At 42.7% G+C, this 17,696-nt stretch overlaps 2 protein-coding genes across 2 annotated transcripts in view; one reads left to right on the top strand and one right to left on the bottom strand.

The window, feature by feature from the left end:
• Positions 1-17,696, bottom strand: part of T265_00066 (hypothetical protein) — a gene marked incomplete at both ends in the record, with an annotated part of 54,069 nt that overhangs the window by 17,719 nt on the left and 18,654 nt on the right. The window contains one exon of the mRNA XM_009163723.1: positions 7,463-7,545. Within this exon, the coding sequence (XP_009161987.1) occupies positions 7,463-7,545 (83 nt within the window). The remainder of the gene's footprint in view (positions 1-7,462; positions 7,546-17,696) is intronic.
• Positions 1-17,696, top strand: part of T265_00065 (hypothetical protein) — a gene marked incomplete at both ends in the record, with an annotated part of 38,454 nt that overhangs the window by 6,120 nt on the left and 14,638 nt on the right. The window lies entirely within an intron of this gene.

Here is a 17,696-nt window from a genome sequence, read left to right as displayed (position 1 = left end):
CTTGAAATGGGCCAATCACAGCGGAGTATGTGTTTAGCATTTTATTTGTCAGATTCACCCTGTCGGCCTTAAGCCCAATCTACTGGTCAAAGATACCTCCGGTTCGTATACATGTCAAGGCTGATATTGTCTGAAATGATTTCAGCAGAGTGGAGTAAAAACAAGAAGTGTAACAGCTTTTTCGGACTTGTACATTGTTTGGCATTCACCCTATCTAGAGTTCAGGCGTGATACCAAGCGGAAAAGAAGTTGACAGATGTAATATTGTGGGTAAAAGTTTGCATGGGGATCAAGCGTCTATATGAGATTTTCGGTCATTTTTCTGGGTTTTGGACATTGACACAGTGGTAGCTGTAGAGTTTTAAGGGATATGGTTTATAAATTTCAACAAGCATCACCACTATTAAGTGATTGGTCGATGCAAGGATAGGTAAGAACAGGGGTAAAGTATGGGTCATGATACTTGGTTTGCCTTAAAGAACACATTTTTCAAATCGCCATCATTCAAGACAAAACTCTGACTTTATTTGCACAGCTTACCCATAATTCAACATCGGAATTAGATTCGGTGAACCTATCTGAGTGCGACCTATCAAAACTTGAATACGATAAGTCCAACACCCTCTGGTTAGTTGTGTGAATTGGTCAGGTGTTGGCTAGGCCATCTTGCATTCCGGGACCTTCGCTTGCATAGAGGCATTGGATAATTAGGAGTTATGCTTTATGCCACTGTGATCCTTACTGATCCTTACAGCCACATAAGCGTGTGCTTGGAAGAGTCGTCACCAAAAGGAAGAGCGGTTTGTCTCTTTCGTCGTGGTTTAAAACTTACGATCAGGAGAAAAGCGTGGTGAAAAAATATCCAGTCAATTTCATTGTATTGTATCCAATAGAGGGGAAGGGATTGAATGCAACAAAGCACAACAATAAAGGATGCCTCTGGGTAATCACCAACTTGTACCTTTCTGAGTGTCTCTTCCCAAGTATTCGCACTGAAAGATGGTTATAGGTTTTGAAAATGGCGCGGTTGACCCAATGATATCAGCTAAAAATTTTGTGCACAGAAAGTGCAGCACCCACCGTTTTCGAGTAGCCCTATCAGTGGTCGCTTGTGAGAGAGGTATCCATTACAGATTCCAATCAAACAACATACTAAAACTTTGTTGTACCCTTGTGAACCCTTATGCGAAACAATCGGGTACGGCTGCGAAGCTTGACTGTGTCGTTCATCGTCACCGCTGGCAGTTCATGTTCTTCTGTTTGATCAAACTTATCAGCATTGTCTTATCAATGCTCTATCGCTCCTTCTCCATTGTGAGAGCTCAGCCAACTTGCTTATGGACTTACAGCCAAACTACCTCAACTGTCTTGACGTGCGTATTCAGTGGTGGGCTTGATTGGGTTAGAAGGATTCGAGTACACCAAGGTTGGAGTTCATTTTGATCACCCGTGGGGCTGCTTTCTATCGTGTGTGATGGTGAAACGTTCTAAGCACAGCAAAGGATTTTGTCACTTTTTCATAAAGGAAACTACTCACAAGGTTGCTGAAAACTCTTCGAGAGCCCACGACAGGTTTCGTCCTTCTTGGGGCTCATCAGGTAGGCGCAGTCACTTCTAGTATAACGGTCATCTATGATTCCTTAACTTTTGGACAAATCACGACATGAACTTTAGTGTAGAATGATTGGCTCGATTTTTGTTTCACATTCACTTGACAGACGCTCACAGAGGCTAATATTTTTAGCCAGTTTCTCATCCATTCATCTTTGCTACCTGTCATGGGCTCATTCCCGTAGGTCATGCAGACCAGTAGATTCCATAACCTTAGTTTATCCACCGTTGTGAGTGCACACTGCTCAAGCATAAAACGGCCGACAGGAGTATATAAATTGCCCCTTGTTCCGGTCTCCACAATTTTTATGACAGATTAAATTTTGGGCTAATAGGAAATTGTGGATCTGTCCCGATGTAAAAGATGTCTGGTATTGGATAGTTTAGCTATATCCCTGGAAAGTTTAACTTAGAAACAGATAGGATATACCATGTGAGAACAGCAATCAAAATTTATGCATTATCCGCGGTTTACACTGACAAAGAGACGTTATACTGTTCCCCTTCTGAAGGAAACGACCGGTTGGTTTCAACGTGTATTTGAGGCAAAATAGTCCCTTATTAGAGGACCTTAAGTAGCACCCTCAATTACCCTTTCTTGTACCAGAGTAAGAAAAGAAAGCTGCATGTCAATGACTCCTGTGGGCAGTGACAGAAAGTCTGATTCCAACACTTGCACTTTCGTAGGTAACCTACATTGGAGCAAACTGCTGGAAAGTCATCATTCGTAGGGGGCTAGTGATTTCCCACCTAGATAAACTTGAATAAGAAACACCGAACATAACTATTTGTCACAGACATTTGTATTTGTGTAACGATGAAAACATTGATCTGTAATTGCCACGTGATAATTCTGGCTCAACTGCGTTAGTTATTTTCAATACAGCGTTTTACCTCTTGAGAAGTTATTCACCCAGTAGTCATCTAACGTTCGGTTGTTTCCCTCATCGTCCTGAGAAGCCAAAACTTCTTCATCTCTGTCACCTCTGATCAAGGGTAGAACGATCATTTTAGTGGTTGTGATCCCTCACTATCCCTATTTCGGGTATCTCTTCATGATCCTATCAAGTAAACGCATTCGATCCTCTCATTTTTGAGCTCTCTTTAGTAGAATTTGACACCTAGTTGCTTATGCCATGAGACTTCGCACAAGCTATGTTCGCCTCAGTCTTATTCACGGGTTCGTTATTGCTCGTATCCCATTCTACTGAAAATATCTCCTCTAGATTCCTTTAGAAAGTCCACCATATTTTTGTTAGAGCGCCAAAAACGTCTTTATACGTTCAGTAGGATCACACACAAAATTGTATTTGTTCACTTGGCTGCGAACAAGGATTTCGATAACTGTTTCACATCAATTCGAAGAATTTTCACCGACATCTTCCACTCTCACCATCACCCAACCGGCAAAGCCATGTTCACCCCAACTCCAGTTCTTTAGACTCTTTTATCTAGTTGATTCCACTTTCCTGCGAATCGGCCTCACTCACTCGTCCAAAGTGTTCTCTGATGGATAGTTCAAGGCACTTTACATTCTACCATATAAAGAGTCGTGTTACCACTTTCTTGTAATACCCTTTTGAACCTGCGTACTGAATATCCTCCTAACCGTGCACAAAGGTTTACTTAACTTTGTGACAAAAAACAGGTCAGCTTTTCTTACCACTCATAAATGGGAGATTGAATCCAGACTCATAAACCTCCCATCACACCAAGTCGAACCATTTAGTCGCTTTCAACCATTTTGTCAAGCCAAAGCGAAGACATGTCACGATGTGGTAAGGATACTTTTACTGTCTTCATTCGCGGACATTAAACGTGCAAGATTATGTAGTCAGGAAGTGACAACTATAAGACAATAAACTGTAATTGGCTCAGAAATAAGATCAATTCACACTTAATGAGTCTTCCTTTTGTGGATTCGTCACTCTATGAACCGATCAATACGTGACCACGTGATATGAATTCCCTGGTTGAAGTGTGAATGATGCTTCATCCTGTCTAAGCACATGTTATCCATGCTGTTGACCAGCCGCTCGTGTTCGAACGATTCATTCTTCATCTACTAGTCACCAGGCCGAGGATTTGAATGACCCTTTAGATCTGTGAGATGATGATATTTAATAAGAATGAAAGCGCTGTAGAATGCTTCTTGGCATTTTAGCATAGACTGGCTTCACTTAGAGAACGAAATCTCGATTGCAAAAGGGATATTTATTGGCCGTGTAAAATCATTTACAGGGTCAATTCCATGAAAATCACAGGCTCTTAGTCAACAAACCTGGTACAAATGATGCCCGTTTGTGATTCTGAATTCATATGGCCTGGGCAATTGCAACGTAGGGTTCAGTCACCGCAATAATACCTGGAAGCAATCTCTAAGATTAGTGCGATGGCAGGTATCAAGATGTCTCCGTGGCGATAGGCTCCGTGTTTTCCCTCTGATCCTTGCAATTTGATTGTGACAACAATGATGTAGGTTTCTTAACGACATTTTCAGCTGCCAGAGTTGATAGACCTCGATCTGTTCTGCCAACAGGTGTTGCTGGAACTTAATGTGAACTGATAAGCTATATGGGAGACACAGAGGGCGGGCGAACTGTTCGCTCACTTGTATCATCTACTGGCGCCTACGAGATGCAGTTGTACAGGATATAGATCCGACTCCTGTTTGTGCTTCAATTCACTGACTACATGGTCGACTTTAACCTACCGTAACACTACGCGACTGAAAAAAATCGTTCAGCTGTGGCATCCTTTTGGTGCCTAACTATCATGCCACCAGATGGATGCACGAAAGCTGAGATACTTCCAGGTTGCCCAAACATAGACAGGGTAAGTCGAGAGGCAGAGGTCGGGTTCGAACCGTGGACGTTCTGGTCAGTAGATTTGTACTCCAACCACTTGAGCCATTTCGCCACCTACGTCCACGACTGAGAACACTAAAAGAAATCTGAACATCACAGTATACCTATTTAATCTGCAATGTTTACCACAGACCAGTGTTCGATTGCTTATAAGACATTGGGTGGATTGAGTAGGACCAATATGTTTCTATGACCGGTTCGAATGGGTTTGCTGTCTAACCCACAAGACATGTGGCACTGCTCAAGTTTGCAACGCTGCTTTGGAATTCGGATAGCCGTGTGTTCTATTCTGTGTGACTTGACAACGGCTAACGTGACTCAACAGTGAGATCAAAATATGGAGCCGTAATAGACTATGAATAGCAAGCTCATGCAAGAATCACGTGCTGGGCACGTGACTTGATTTTTATCGCCTGATGCTCAGTCATGACAAATTGTTGTCAGTTTGCAGTTGCGGTATGTTAAAACATGACCAAAGAAAACGAGACACTGACGTTGAGGGAGAGAGTTGATGTTTAATTTTCCAGACAGGACGATAGTGAAATCTATTGATAATTTAGTCAGTGTTTATCCAAAATCTTCCACACCATTACGGATGTGCTTGAGACAGACACGTACGCACGATATTTAATCTATGCGTAGTTGCAAGCTAATTTACATATTGGTATGGTGTTGACGTGTAGCGCAACTAAAACTATCGTTTATGGCATTCTGCGACTGAATATGCTTCACCGTATCAAATAAGTACTTTGTAACCCAGGATATCGGTCAAACCGAAACATGAGGCGGTTTCCCTGTCACACATCCGGATGAGGCGTATCATAAACGGATGATTTCAACTGGGCTTATCTCAATCATGCATTGTTGTGTAATCCTGATTACATACAAATTGGTGTTCTGTTAGGAAATATGACTGATGGAAACCTGAGGGATTGCGCTTGTCCGATGAACCTCAAAACGGACAACTGTGGTTGCTGGTTGTCAATTTTTCGTCAACCTCACAAGTGATGTCGCACCAAATGCTTTCTTGAATTTATAACTCATCCTTTATGGCTTTTGACTTACACTTGAGGACAAGGATTTCTATTGTCTCGAATTAACTTGGGATTTTTTTCGAAAATGACCTCTCAGATTCCCTTAGCTTGTATCAAATTATGTCGTTTCGTCACTCTACCCTGACAAACTCCGTCTTGCCGACAGTAGATTAGTAGTCTCATTTCTCCAAACCATAGTACTCGAAAACGAATCTTCCAACCAACTTTTTCTCGTTTCAACTTCACCTATTCTTCACACCTTTTAGAACCAACAAGCACATGGCCGTTCCGGAAAACATGTTTAACAGATGTGCTCGGGCTAGTGCTGTCCGACCTCCCCAATACTCACAATTTACTGACTGGCGAAGTCATTTGTTTTGCTAAACTTTAACGGATTGTACTGTACAACACCAATGGAACACTGGGCTGAGGTGCGGCCGAGGGACGAGTGCGGGCATAAAACACTGTATCACCAATCTATTCGAACTTCAATATTATGCATCGGGAGGTAGCTAAGCTGAGAAGTCTAGTCAGTGGTTTACTATCAGAAGTGGCGATGGCTTATAGGGTACCATACCGAGCTCAGCTTGGATTGCTGGATTCATGTGACCAATGATAGTGTATTTTCGCACATGTACATGACAGGAGGCCTGGAGTCTTGTCACACTTATTGTCTATGCGTATGCCAAGCTGAACTGTGTATATATGGCTACACCCATCATATAACTGCACTCAGTTGATAAAGAGCATATCGTCATTGGAAGAAGACGTTTAATTTTTCACGTCATTTTGTCTTTACTCGCTGATTACAACTGATGAGCTTTCCCCGGACGATGGTTCAGCAGTGTAAGATCAACCCAGTAAGGGCTTAAACACAGTAAAACATTGTGGTGTCTCTTCACAATGGCCAATTCTCTGGGTCTTCTCACCTAATTCCTGTGGTAACTCACAGAATAAATTCTCTTATCTTTGGTGGCAACTTTGGGGAGTTTTCAACCCTATGCCACTAGCCACACTATCCCCTTCAGAAAATAACAGCTTAAAAGTGAATTTCATCATAAGATGCATTTCATTTCATGTACGTGAATGTGTTTATGACACACTGCGACAACCGGACCAAAAGTTTTTACCTGGTCCCATCATTGATCTTTGGGGCGAAGAAGAACAGAATTCCTCCCACTAACGCGATTGTCAGACGAGTAAAAAGAATGCCTAAATTTTCTCCTTGCATAAGCCACAAGACATATCCGTCTTTATACCGGAGAATTTCATTACTTACTGCTCAAAGTCTCAACCGCTTCAAACAGCTTTTCTTGGCATTTCTTTTGTTTCAAACAGCCGAGAGCCTGCCTGACGTTATCTGCACTCGGGACAAATATGCTGCACTTTTATTGATGGAACACACTGCTCCTAAGGTTACTGAAAACTACTCGACTACCCACTACCGGGTTCTGCTTCTTAAGCTTATCAGGCAGGGGCAGTCCACCAGTCCGCCAGCTTTATGTCCTACTTGATCACGAACTAGTGCGCAGCCAGCGGATTACACTCGTTTGCAACTTGGGTGAATGTGAACGTGAGACCCAACCGAACCCTAGCTGAGTATATTTTACGTTCAGTTGGAACATAAACTTGATAGAAACTCGGATTGCGCCCACCTGATTAGTTTCGAAACGAGCGAATGTGGTCGTGGGGTGTCGAAGAGCTTTTAGTTATCTCAAAGTTGGCTTGTCTCATCAAGAACATATACTGTGATACCCCGAATGTCTTGCCAACTGAAGCATGAGGCGGCCCCAGTTGAGCAGGTTAAGTTGGAGAACATAAACAGCAAATTCGGATGGGGTTAATTTGAATAACAAGCTAACACGAACCTAATTTGCCAGTGAGTATTCCGCCAGTCTTCTATAACCCGATTAGCCGATTGAACGACTGCATGAACGCTAAATTGCTCACCTTGACCCACGCCTGTATGGTATGGCTGATCCGCTAAGTCTTGCGCTGCACGCATATTCTGATGGTGATTCTAACTGGTTTTGCTGAATGGTAAAAATGGAAACACTGGACCAAGGTAGCCACACAAGTCTGAGCCCGCAACATTCGTTTAGGTCGTAGCATTTTCACCTAGAGTTGGACACTGTTGTGGCCGTATGAATGTTTGGGTTAGATAGCATGTGTTTCATCATCTATGTGATTTTTACCACATTGTAACTGAAGAATGTCATGTGAGATGATTCTATGAACCGTGGGTTCTTTTGGTCCACAAGATGGCATTTTCGTCCATATTTGTCCGTGATGTTGAAGTATATAAGATCATGAACTACTTGGACGACCTGTGCTAGAACTCCATACAGGCGGACGCCTTCGGTTTGGCTGCCGGCTGCCGTCTACTACTCTGTCTGCGAGAAATCAAAACGTGGTAAACGACTCTTTAAACTTCTGTTACATTTGGAAACAAACGTCTTCATAATAAGAAGCACAGTGTAATGATAACAGACACAAACAACAATTAAAGTCAAAACATTTGTGCCCTAATTTAACCGGAGTATGCCCGTATGAAGTAGTTCACACCGTAACACACGTTGAGGTGTAGAATGCGCAACACCGCGCACACACAGTACCAATTCTTATGGAAGATCCGTTCGATTTCCCTCACTAGCTAATAGCTTGTTAGTAACCTAGGCACCCCCCTCTTCCTTTCAATAGTAAACATTTCCAACCTGGTTTGCCTACTATGACGAAATCGAAGATAGCTTTCAAGTGGCAGGATTTAAAGCATAAAAACAACTAGGGGACGTTAGATGAACTGAGAAAAGGCATGTTTGCAGGGCTTGACATGCGGTTGAACGTGATGCATTTCGCAACATAACAAACAATACCAAGTTGGGTGAAATTGATTTAAATGAGTGATATTCGACAGCCAGTTGTTTGGGGGCAAACATAAAGGTTTGGAAAAATGGAGGGTGTTTTGGATTATAATTCTCCTAAAATAACAAGAAAAGCGGCAAGAAATTTCCTTCCAGTGTGTACTTTCTGCTGTAAAGCGACCTCCAGACATACCAAGCTGTCTTGAGTACTAGACGTTCAACTTTTTCCGTGCTTTCCGTGTTTCCGCCAGAAGAGCGGGTGAACTCATGTGGAGGTGAATTGAATTCTGTTGATCAGCTGGATTCAGCTGGTATCTGCGGTTGTATCATCTCAAGGCTCACAAGTAGGATTCTCAAGCGGACATATAGTTTTATGATGTCGAACTTGAATGTAATTTCCACTAAAGTTTTAGTGCTCTCCGGAACTCATTGGGAACACAAGGATCAATGAAAATTCTTGTGTAAAATGTAATTGAATTTTCGCTTCGGCTTGATACTTTGGGCCCTACTATGGGCCCTGGGAAAAGTCACTAACCATGCTGATTGAAGAGAGAGATTCCATACAGCATTTCGGTTTTACGTTTCCTGTGCAACCTAGCTCAACGACAGCCTACATTCACGGTCTCGTCAATTGTTGAATTCTAAAAAAATGGCTCCAAGCATAACATTTTCCCGGACTGCGCCACTAATTTTATTTTAGAACTAGACCACATGATGTAGGCATTTTATAAAAGCCTTAATTGCCAGTTATTTACAACTTTATTAACTCATAGAATACGCGTAAGAGCAGCATTTACCACGCTGTAACTCATCAAATGGCCCGCATCTGTTTGGGTTGTGGGACTATTCGTAGTTTGTAAGCGGTAAAATTTAGGACCTGAAATTGGCTGTCCATAACAAAAAGGAATTTTCCGCTCTTGGTTAAGGCCTGTTCGTGTGAATAGCCTGCTTCCTGCTCTGGCGCCTTTACTCTGGTGAGTCCACATCAAAGACGGGAGGTAGTACTGGTCCCCAGTTTCGCTGTTATTAGCGCTAATCAGCAGTGCACGCCCTTGGTCGAAAGGGGTTTTTTGAACCCCGGGCATCTAAAATGCTAGACGAATGTGTTATTACCACCGTCCATTCTGGACGCGCTCACCCTTGTGCGATGCGATGCTCGATGCTTCGAACGTCAACCCAGCAGCCATCCCGGCTGCGTCGATCGACTGAGCTGCCTTCAGTTTCTACTCTGGTAATGCGAAAGACGGTTGAAGTCTGCTGGTTAATTTTTAATACATATGGCGTCAGGGTAATTCACATTTACATCAACCCATTTTGCACAACAAAGTGTGAACGGTCAAGGATATGCACCGCTTCTACTATAATATACGAACCGTTGATCGTTCAGAAGGATTCAGTTAAAAATAGTAGTGAATACTTAGCCTTACTTACTTACTTACTTGGCAATGAATATTTTATTCGGGGTAATAATCCCTTGGTCATTCCATTTCATGTTGACAACAGTAATTAGTATTGCCTAAGAGAACTACGTACATTTATCAGTTCAATCTTCAGTCGTAAATCATGGACACCTTCGCACTGACATGCCGATTTTGGGCACAGACCGGGGAGTTAGCATTCCAAGCACATCTGTTTGACGGTTTAGCCATGCATCACTTGCTTGGTTGTGCGCGTCGGAAAGTTTTCACTTCCGCTGTGAGTTCAATGTTGGCAGAAAATTTGCTAGACATGCGGGGCAATTGACATCAGTGTCCGTGCCGTTCCTCACAGTGTACGGTAACGGAATTATCCATTAGGAAAGGTCGAAGTGCTGACTGGGAAGCGTCGTTGACCCGGGTTGATACTAGCTGCCAACGTCTATGAACGTACGCAATTCAGTTCATTTTCCCCAGTGATTATTCGCGTAGACGTAAATGTTCGCACTTAACCCCTGGTGCGCGTGTTCTTCACAATTTCGAAGACATTCCGACGCCTCATTTGACCTGCTATTCAGGCATGCAAAATAGTGCTTTAAAGTACCTGAACGCGTCACGTCATTGCGAAAAGTGACCTTGTCCATTATTCACTTCTAGTCGTTAAATCTCGGCCAAGGTACACGAGGTCCGGTAGTTCTGGTATCTTATTTTGTGCATGTCCGCTCGTTCATGTTGTGCACCATTCACACAAGCCGAATGACTACCGGTTCGGTGAGATCAGACCACACTACACATTCTTCTCCTTCGGATACCTCGTATTTATATTAATCCATCCTAGGATTATTTTAGAATCGCCCCGGGGATAATTGCAACATCCATCGAAAACACTTTTAAAGGTTTCCGATAACAATTTTATTCTCTCACTATAAAATTAAGGTGTCGTAGGGGGCGACACCGTCTACCTTGCTTCGGAATTCGAGGCGCTCGATCAGTTGACGGGACATTCAATAGATGCTTTGCACAGACATGTGCATGCACTCACACACAAGAATTTTCCATTCAAAGTCCAGTACGCAGATTACTCCGCACCTCATTTGCCAATTTAATTGGTATATATATGTATATATCGCGAATAAGTCAAAAGCAAGAGCCTGTTGTATCCGTAGCCTGATGATGATCGGATAACTGATGCTCAGAGGGTATACGGCTAAGAAACACTCTCTATTTCATCTGGGCAAAGAGGAAGTGATCGAAATCCATGTGGCCTGAACAGGTTAGCTCAACGGAAGCAGTTGACAATTTGGCCAGTTATCCGTTAGGAGTAAGAGAGGAGGCGGAAAAACCGTAATTTGCTGATTTTCGAACGTTTGTATGCGGTCTGAAGATAATCAAGCGCCTAATTGGTTTATCACACCAGTGGTTGCAGATTTCACAGTTGCGCATAAAAAATGACTACCTGAAACCTGACGGTAGCGTTCAAAAGCTCACAGCGCATTTTGCTTTGCTCGCTATTCTGTGTTCTCTGTTCACAGTGACATTCTTTTCAACGCGTACGCTTTCTATTCGGCCAACAACTACCTATTTTTCATTGTTGTAGCATCAAAACCGTATGTCGCAACGTGAGCAGATACTGAAAGTCAAAATGTAAAGTAATGGGACCTCACTTTGCACTCGCAACCTGTGTGAATTTCACAGCGCTTGAAAACACAAACATCCCTTTAACTGTCATGATTTTCAAGTGGTACTACTACTTCAGACTAGTCTGTTCACCACAGCTCCTTTGCTGCCGTTCGAAAAGTTGGTCAGTGATACCAAAGATTTTGACAGATTTTTGCGGTCTAAGAAAGAATCAGCTAAATTATAACGCGAAACGCCGCCTTGATTATACCAACCACCTTACGTGGTTTCGTCCAATTTCTCCTACAGCCTTTAACAAAGGATAAACAACATTAAGCGCAGTTCGGTTCTCCGTGACCACCTTCAGTGTCATTTTTAGAAAGCCGAAAAGCGTGCGTCAATGCTATATTCACACATATGAAAAAGTTGACAGGAGTACAACACTTTGGTTACTTCCTCTAATGTGGCCGATTCAGACCGGTTCCGCAATGATTACGTCAAAAAGCTTTACCCAGTTGAATTGACAAATAGTGCACAAATCGTGCACGTCAAATTAGAAGTTGTTCACACGCAAGTCAGCTAGTGCTTCCATAAGCACACCAGCGTATTAAGTTAAGTTTGAATCTCGTAATGAGGTAAATTACAGAGGTCAGAACCAAGGTCTTAAAAGGAAGCTTCAGAGATGGCATGACATTGGGTTCCAAATGGGTGCAACCTGTTTTACGAAAACAGCCCATAGGCTGTTTATTGATGTGGAATACGGAAAGGTCCAACGGATCAGGAATTCTTTCTATCAAACCTTTACTCACACTAACTGTTGCAAATAAACTCTGATCCTAACAAAGCTCGTACACTGAGAAAAACTTTTAGTTCTTGGAAAATGTCTTACCCTGCTACCATTCCGTGAATCCTGTGACCGGGTAATGGACTCTTTTTTGGAAACGACCTCGCGGATAAACATCCGAGACTCCAGAGCACTTGATCCACCGGGCGCCACAGACGTTCAGCGGAATATTTTCAGTCATGCCCGCTAAGCGTAATACCGTTTTCACCAAAATGCTGTGCTATCCGCGCAACCTTCTTTACAGTAAGAACCATAGTTTGAAATACTGTAGAGCTCCGCTCCCATCACATCCTCTTGATGACACCCCTATCAGTAGAGTTTCATGCTCATCACTAGGCTATCTATAAATAAGTAATATCCAGTTTCGTTACTTGTAAGCTTTATATGTTACAAGCCTCTGTGTGATGTAAAACAACCCTCTAATATCCCAGACATCTCTAAACGTAAGCTGTTTGTCGGTTTCAACTAAATGACAGCAAGAGTGCTATCTGATAAGCCTGTCAATTTAGTGCTTCGTCCTCTGACACCAGCCGGTGGGACTACACAACTATTGGACAGGTTTGATATCCACCCCACTATTCAGCCGATGAACAACCAGACTGTCTAGTGTATATAGGCTGGTCCTGCTTTTATTGCCAGAGTGTTCGATCAGACATGTCCTATATTTCCAGAAAGAAGGAAGAGATGACTTCATTTCTGACGGTTAGTAACAAAAGCCTGGGGAGTGTAGATATAGCTTGTGAATAAGGTCAGTAAGACACGACAGCACCTGGTATGAAGCCAAAGATTAATCCTGCATGACGCTAATGAATAAAACTTCTGGGTAGGTAAAATGTAGCGTTAGAGTTTTATACCACTTTGTTAGTGTACATACCGAGACAGTGGAAACCCGTGTGTGAAAGGTAACTGAATGGTGAAGTCATGAGCGGCAAGCAGGGAAAATTATTAAGACAAGCAAAGACGTTTCAAGCTCTTGAAATAGACAAACTTGTGTAAACAAAGACGGACCTCAGGTCCCAGGGTGGATGACGCAAATTTAGTTTTGACCCACTGCCAAAACAAAGGCAACAAGCACACACATGAGACGGAGAGCGTAGGGTTCCCTGTTTGTACAGAGTATTTTACGTATCTGATGTATCTAAAGGTTATCCATACCGAAAGTGTTCCCAAACCCGTGTGCACGTCCTACGTTAAGCCATTGGAAAGGAGTCATTGGGGGATATTTTATACCTTTCTGTTTTTGTCACCAAAACAACTTATCTAGTTACAATCTAGCAGCGTCACCGGATGATCGGTTTTTTTCCGATTCACCTATAAGCATTCGGGCGGGAGGATTATACTAAATGTTGAAGATAGGCTGGACGTAAAAACCAAGAGGCCCTGTTCAGTTCAAGTGACAAGCAGTATTTAAAACTCTATCAGTTATGGAAGGGGTAGCAAACGTTGCCCTGAAATAATGCACTTAAAACCATCCCCTCCCAAAAGAAAGAAGTGAACACATTTTGTTTCTGATTCCCTAAAGCTCCCATTTATTTTTCAAAAAATGTCATTTTCGCTCGTATCCGCTCTATGTTCTGGGATCACGAGATAGCCAAAAGCGAGTGGTTACATACTGTGCATGTTACGGATTTTATCGACAGCGCTAGTCGCACTCAAGGTAGACGGATGAAAAAATGGCGCATTTATCAGTTTGCTGGAATATGGTGACCTGAATATCAGCTGGGTTTCGAAAAACTCTGAAATGGAATGTGCGGACTGCAAGAAAGTGAACCAACTGATTTAGAGGAAAAGGACGTGATAGTGAAAACCAAGTATAATCACTTTTTGTAGAAAGGCTATGGACAAACTTGAAAACAAAGTGGACGAATTCGAGGTTAGAACCGGGAATATTTTTGACCTGTCTGACATCGTTGTCAAACGGAATTTCCCCCCATTATGGTCCGTTGAAGCAGTGGCGCTCGGTGCTCGAGTGATCCACTTGCTTGCTTAATGAGTTCCGTTAAACTTTTATATTCATGGTCCTATGCTATGGTTCCACAGACGTCAGTAACGCAGCCCATCAAACATTCGTTATAACAACCCTATTGGCTCCCGGCCGTTTTTCCGAACGGGCTTCATGTATCTGTACTAATGTTTTCGGGAATAATTCAGTCCTGTACGGCACCGAAACTAATTTGGGAGAAACAGTACAGTATTCCGAATTCGAAGTTTCTCAGCTGACGGAGGAAACTTCTCACCCTATGTATATGGCATATATATATATATAATGTGTGAACGAAATAACGATGGACGAATGCCAAGGCATTAACTTCAGCAGCATTGTCTGCTAACTGGGACTGTGTTCCGCAGGATATCGTCTCCTTTTAATTATTGGCAGGCGATTAGCTTGATTCGTTGCTGATGGTTGTACTGATGGTAAATGACCTTCCGCGGGCTGTTAAAACTGAGTTTCTTAGAAGTGGGCATCATTTCCATTCAGGGTCATAAAATGAACACGCATTTTCAGAAACGAATTCATGCTCTACCGGAAGTCCTAATGAAGTACACGGAGAATAATAAGTAGATGAATTAGCACACACCGGACATCCACAAGCTAACTGGATATCATGTTCGACTCTGTGACCTTACATAAAACCAACGTAAAAAAACAGTCTAAGTTGAGCCCCATTGGAACATTGGAACGAACCGTCAAGTTTTGCAACGAGGTACTAAACTCATTATAAGATGTTTGATGGAGAGTTGATTGGATAATCGATCGGGTCACGGTGAACTGGTCCACTATGAATCCGTTGACACACCACAATGTCAAAACTAATCTTTTTCTTTAATTTCGAACTTCGAAAATCTTGACTGTTTCAAATTTGAGTGATAACCGTCCCAAACCCGCTGACTTTTTGGAAACTACAGCTGTAGGACTCCTTGATTCCAATGGAAATGTTCGATTAGTTGAAGTGCAGCAACGACACTGAGTCGTCGCAACAACAGGGTTGCAAAGATGATGTGATGTATGCTCAAAACGCTTTTGTTCAGACAGGTACATCAGAATACTTGTTTCGGGTTGCAAGTTATAAGACAAATTTCATCGATTGCTCCTTAGGAAAAGTGTGAAGACGTTCGAATGTTCAGACGTGAAACTTTAGTTGCGTCCAGCTTGTGCTGGTGGAGTCAGATGCTAGATATCCGGATTTCAAACCCGGCACAACCAAGGATATGCACTGATAATCAGCTCTAATATGAGAAAACCTCGATTCTACTGCATCAGCCCTCGGTGTGTACTCTCCAAAATGGTTGCGCCAGGACAGGAGGATGACTGTTCAAACCAGAGTGCTGTGAATGTGAACACTACAAATCCCGCAAGCACCTAGGACTAAACGGAGTAAGCCCTTGTCCACTCAACTGGACTAACCACTTACTAACCTGCGCAAAAGATATCACTATGAGGAAATACTTTCAGCGAAGATGGTCTAAACCTTCAGCAGAACGTTGAGACGTCTTTTACAGTGTGACTGTGGAAAAAGGATTTTAGTGGGCAACTGCTCACCTCGTAGATAGCGATAGGAAAATGGGCAGCGACTTGAGTTCGTAAGCCTTTTCCTCTTAATATTATGACCGGGGCGGAGGTAAACTGATCGTGCCGTGACGCACAGTGCGGGAATGTACTGGGTCCAACGTGATAGCTGATCAACCGTTGCACAACGGTGATGGTCGGAGTGGTCACCCCTCTACTCTTCAAAACTGCAGTGCCTGTAAAACATCTGCCATTCCAAGATTGTCTCTCAGGATTGTCAACTCCTGTAACGTGCTACCTTCAGTCTTCGTGAAAGAGTATGATGGTAATATGTTCAAGCTTAAAATAAATATCCTGAAATTACATGGTTTCTTCCTCAGTATCGAATACCAACCAACATAATCAAATTTGGAGGTTGAGTTCAAAATGTCTCTCAACTATCCTTCAGTAACTGGATACTGAATTCTAATAAACGTATCGCGTGCAATACCTTAATTTGTATAATGTACTGCCATTCAGTTTCCCGTAAGGTCCACATCAGTTTGCAGCAAAGCTTTGCTGCTCTGAGAGTGCTTTGGTTGCCAAATGGCGAAAGCGATGGTTTGGCCAACTTCCTCTTTTGACCATATCTCTAACACGATCCTAGTGAGTCTGAAGAGTATCTGTGTAGGAATTCGGGACCTATGCAAGGTTGACGGAAAAGTGCTGTTATTCTAACGATCCCTCTGCACCGAAGCACTACATTAGGACCAATAATACGGACTCAGTGGGCAATTCGTATTAAACTTATTATGGTTTGGACATCACTAGGATGGTCACATTTTCTGGTGAGATTTGGATATCGCTTTAGTGCTGGTCACAACGTTTGGCCTTTTCGATAAACTGACCGTCGAGTAAACAGCAAGAGTTTCTGCATAATTAAGCTAGTGTCAACGGCAGACTCAACCAAATTCCAGCTGTATCTATCAATTTTAATATTCTTCAAATTTGTGCTGCATGAATTTCGCCTCGTGTTTCGGTTGGTGCGGTCTTCGAGATATCGCGGTATATATTATTGATGGGACGCGCTAGTGTGCCCACTTAATCAGCCCAAAAAGGGCGAAACCTCACGAGTAGTTTGTTCCGTCAAACGGTATTTGTTTTCCCATAGTGTTGTATGGTATTACCAAACAGGCAAGTTTATGGCGTTATTAGGAAACTTCCATTCGTTTTTGCGGTTCCCCGAAACTGTACATGCAACATTATCTCACAGTTTAGTTATTGATCTGCCAAACGTTCAGAGGTGCTATCGGGTGGCAGGGAACAGAGAAGTTAGCCAAAAAAATGTCGAGCCAGCCCGACAAATCAGCTGTGTGAATCATCTTGTGTGTAACTGCCTCGACATCATCCTATTGAAAAAAGTGAAGGGGAAATAGAGTAATCCAACCACTGTTAGCCGTTTGACATAAGTAACACCTAAAGAGAATGCGCTGATTTATTCTATTCCGCAATTCTCGAAGCGTCAGTAAAATGTGTTTCCGGTCGTGGTTGCTGTTTTCATATCAGCAGTTTAACAAGTATTAGAGAAGAGAGGCGAATTTGCATTATCCATTGATTGAGGATGATTGGCGTCGATGCGATTTTTCTCGGTATACGCTGATTGAAGCTTTATATTAGTTTGATAAGGACTAGTGTCCTACTGCATGTTTGCGTGGACTAATCAGGGCCACGGACGAACAGGCAGGACCCTGTTTAGACCAACAAGCTGCCAACAAGTTTTACAAATTCACCAGGCCTCTTGTTTCCAGGCACCATTCTCAAGGGACTATACGTAAACATACCCAAATCAACGTTTTCGAAAAAGTTTGGTGACAGTCGGTAGATTTATTGATGGGCAACGTTTCGCTTTTGACACAAAAGCTTCGTCAGCCCAAGTGACTAGGTTCCGAGGTTCGTCGAG

The sequence above is a fragment of the Opisthorchis viverrini genome, assembly GCF_000715545.1.
Source record: "Opisthorchis viverrini unplaced genomic scaffold opera_v5_1, whole genome shotgun sequence".
In the NCBI taxonomy this organism is placed as follows: domain Eukaryota; kingdom Metazoa; phylum Platyhelminthes; class Trematoda; order Opisthorchiida; family Opisthorchiidae; genus Opisthorchis; species Opisthorchis viverrini.
The sequence above is the reverse complement of the archived record's forward strand: the minus strand, read 5'-3'. Positions and strand labels throughout refer to the sequence as shown.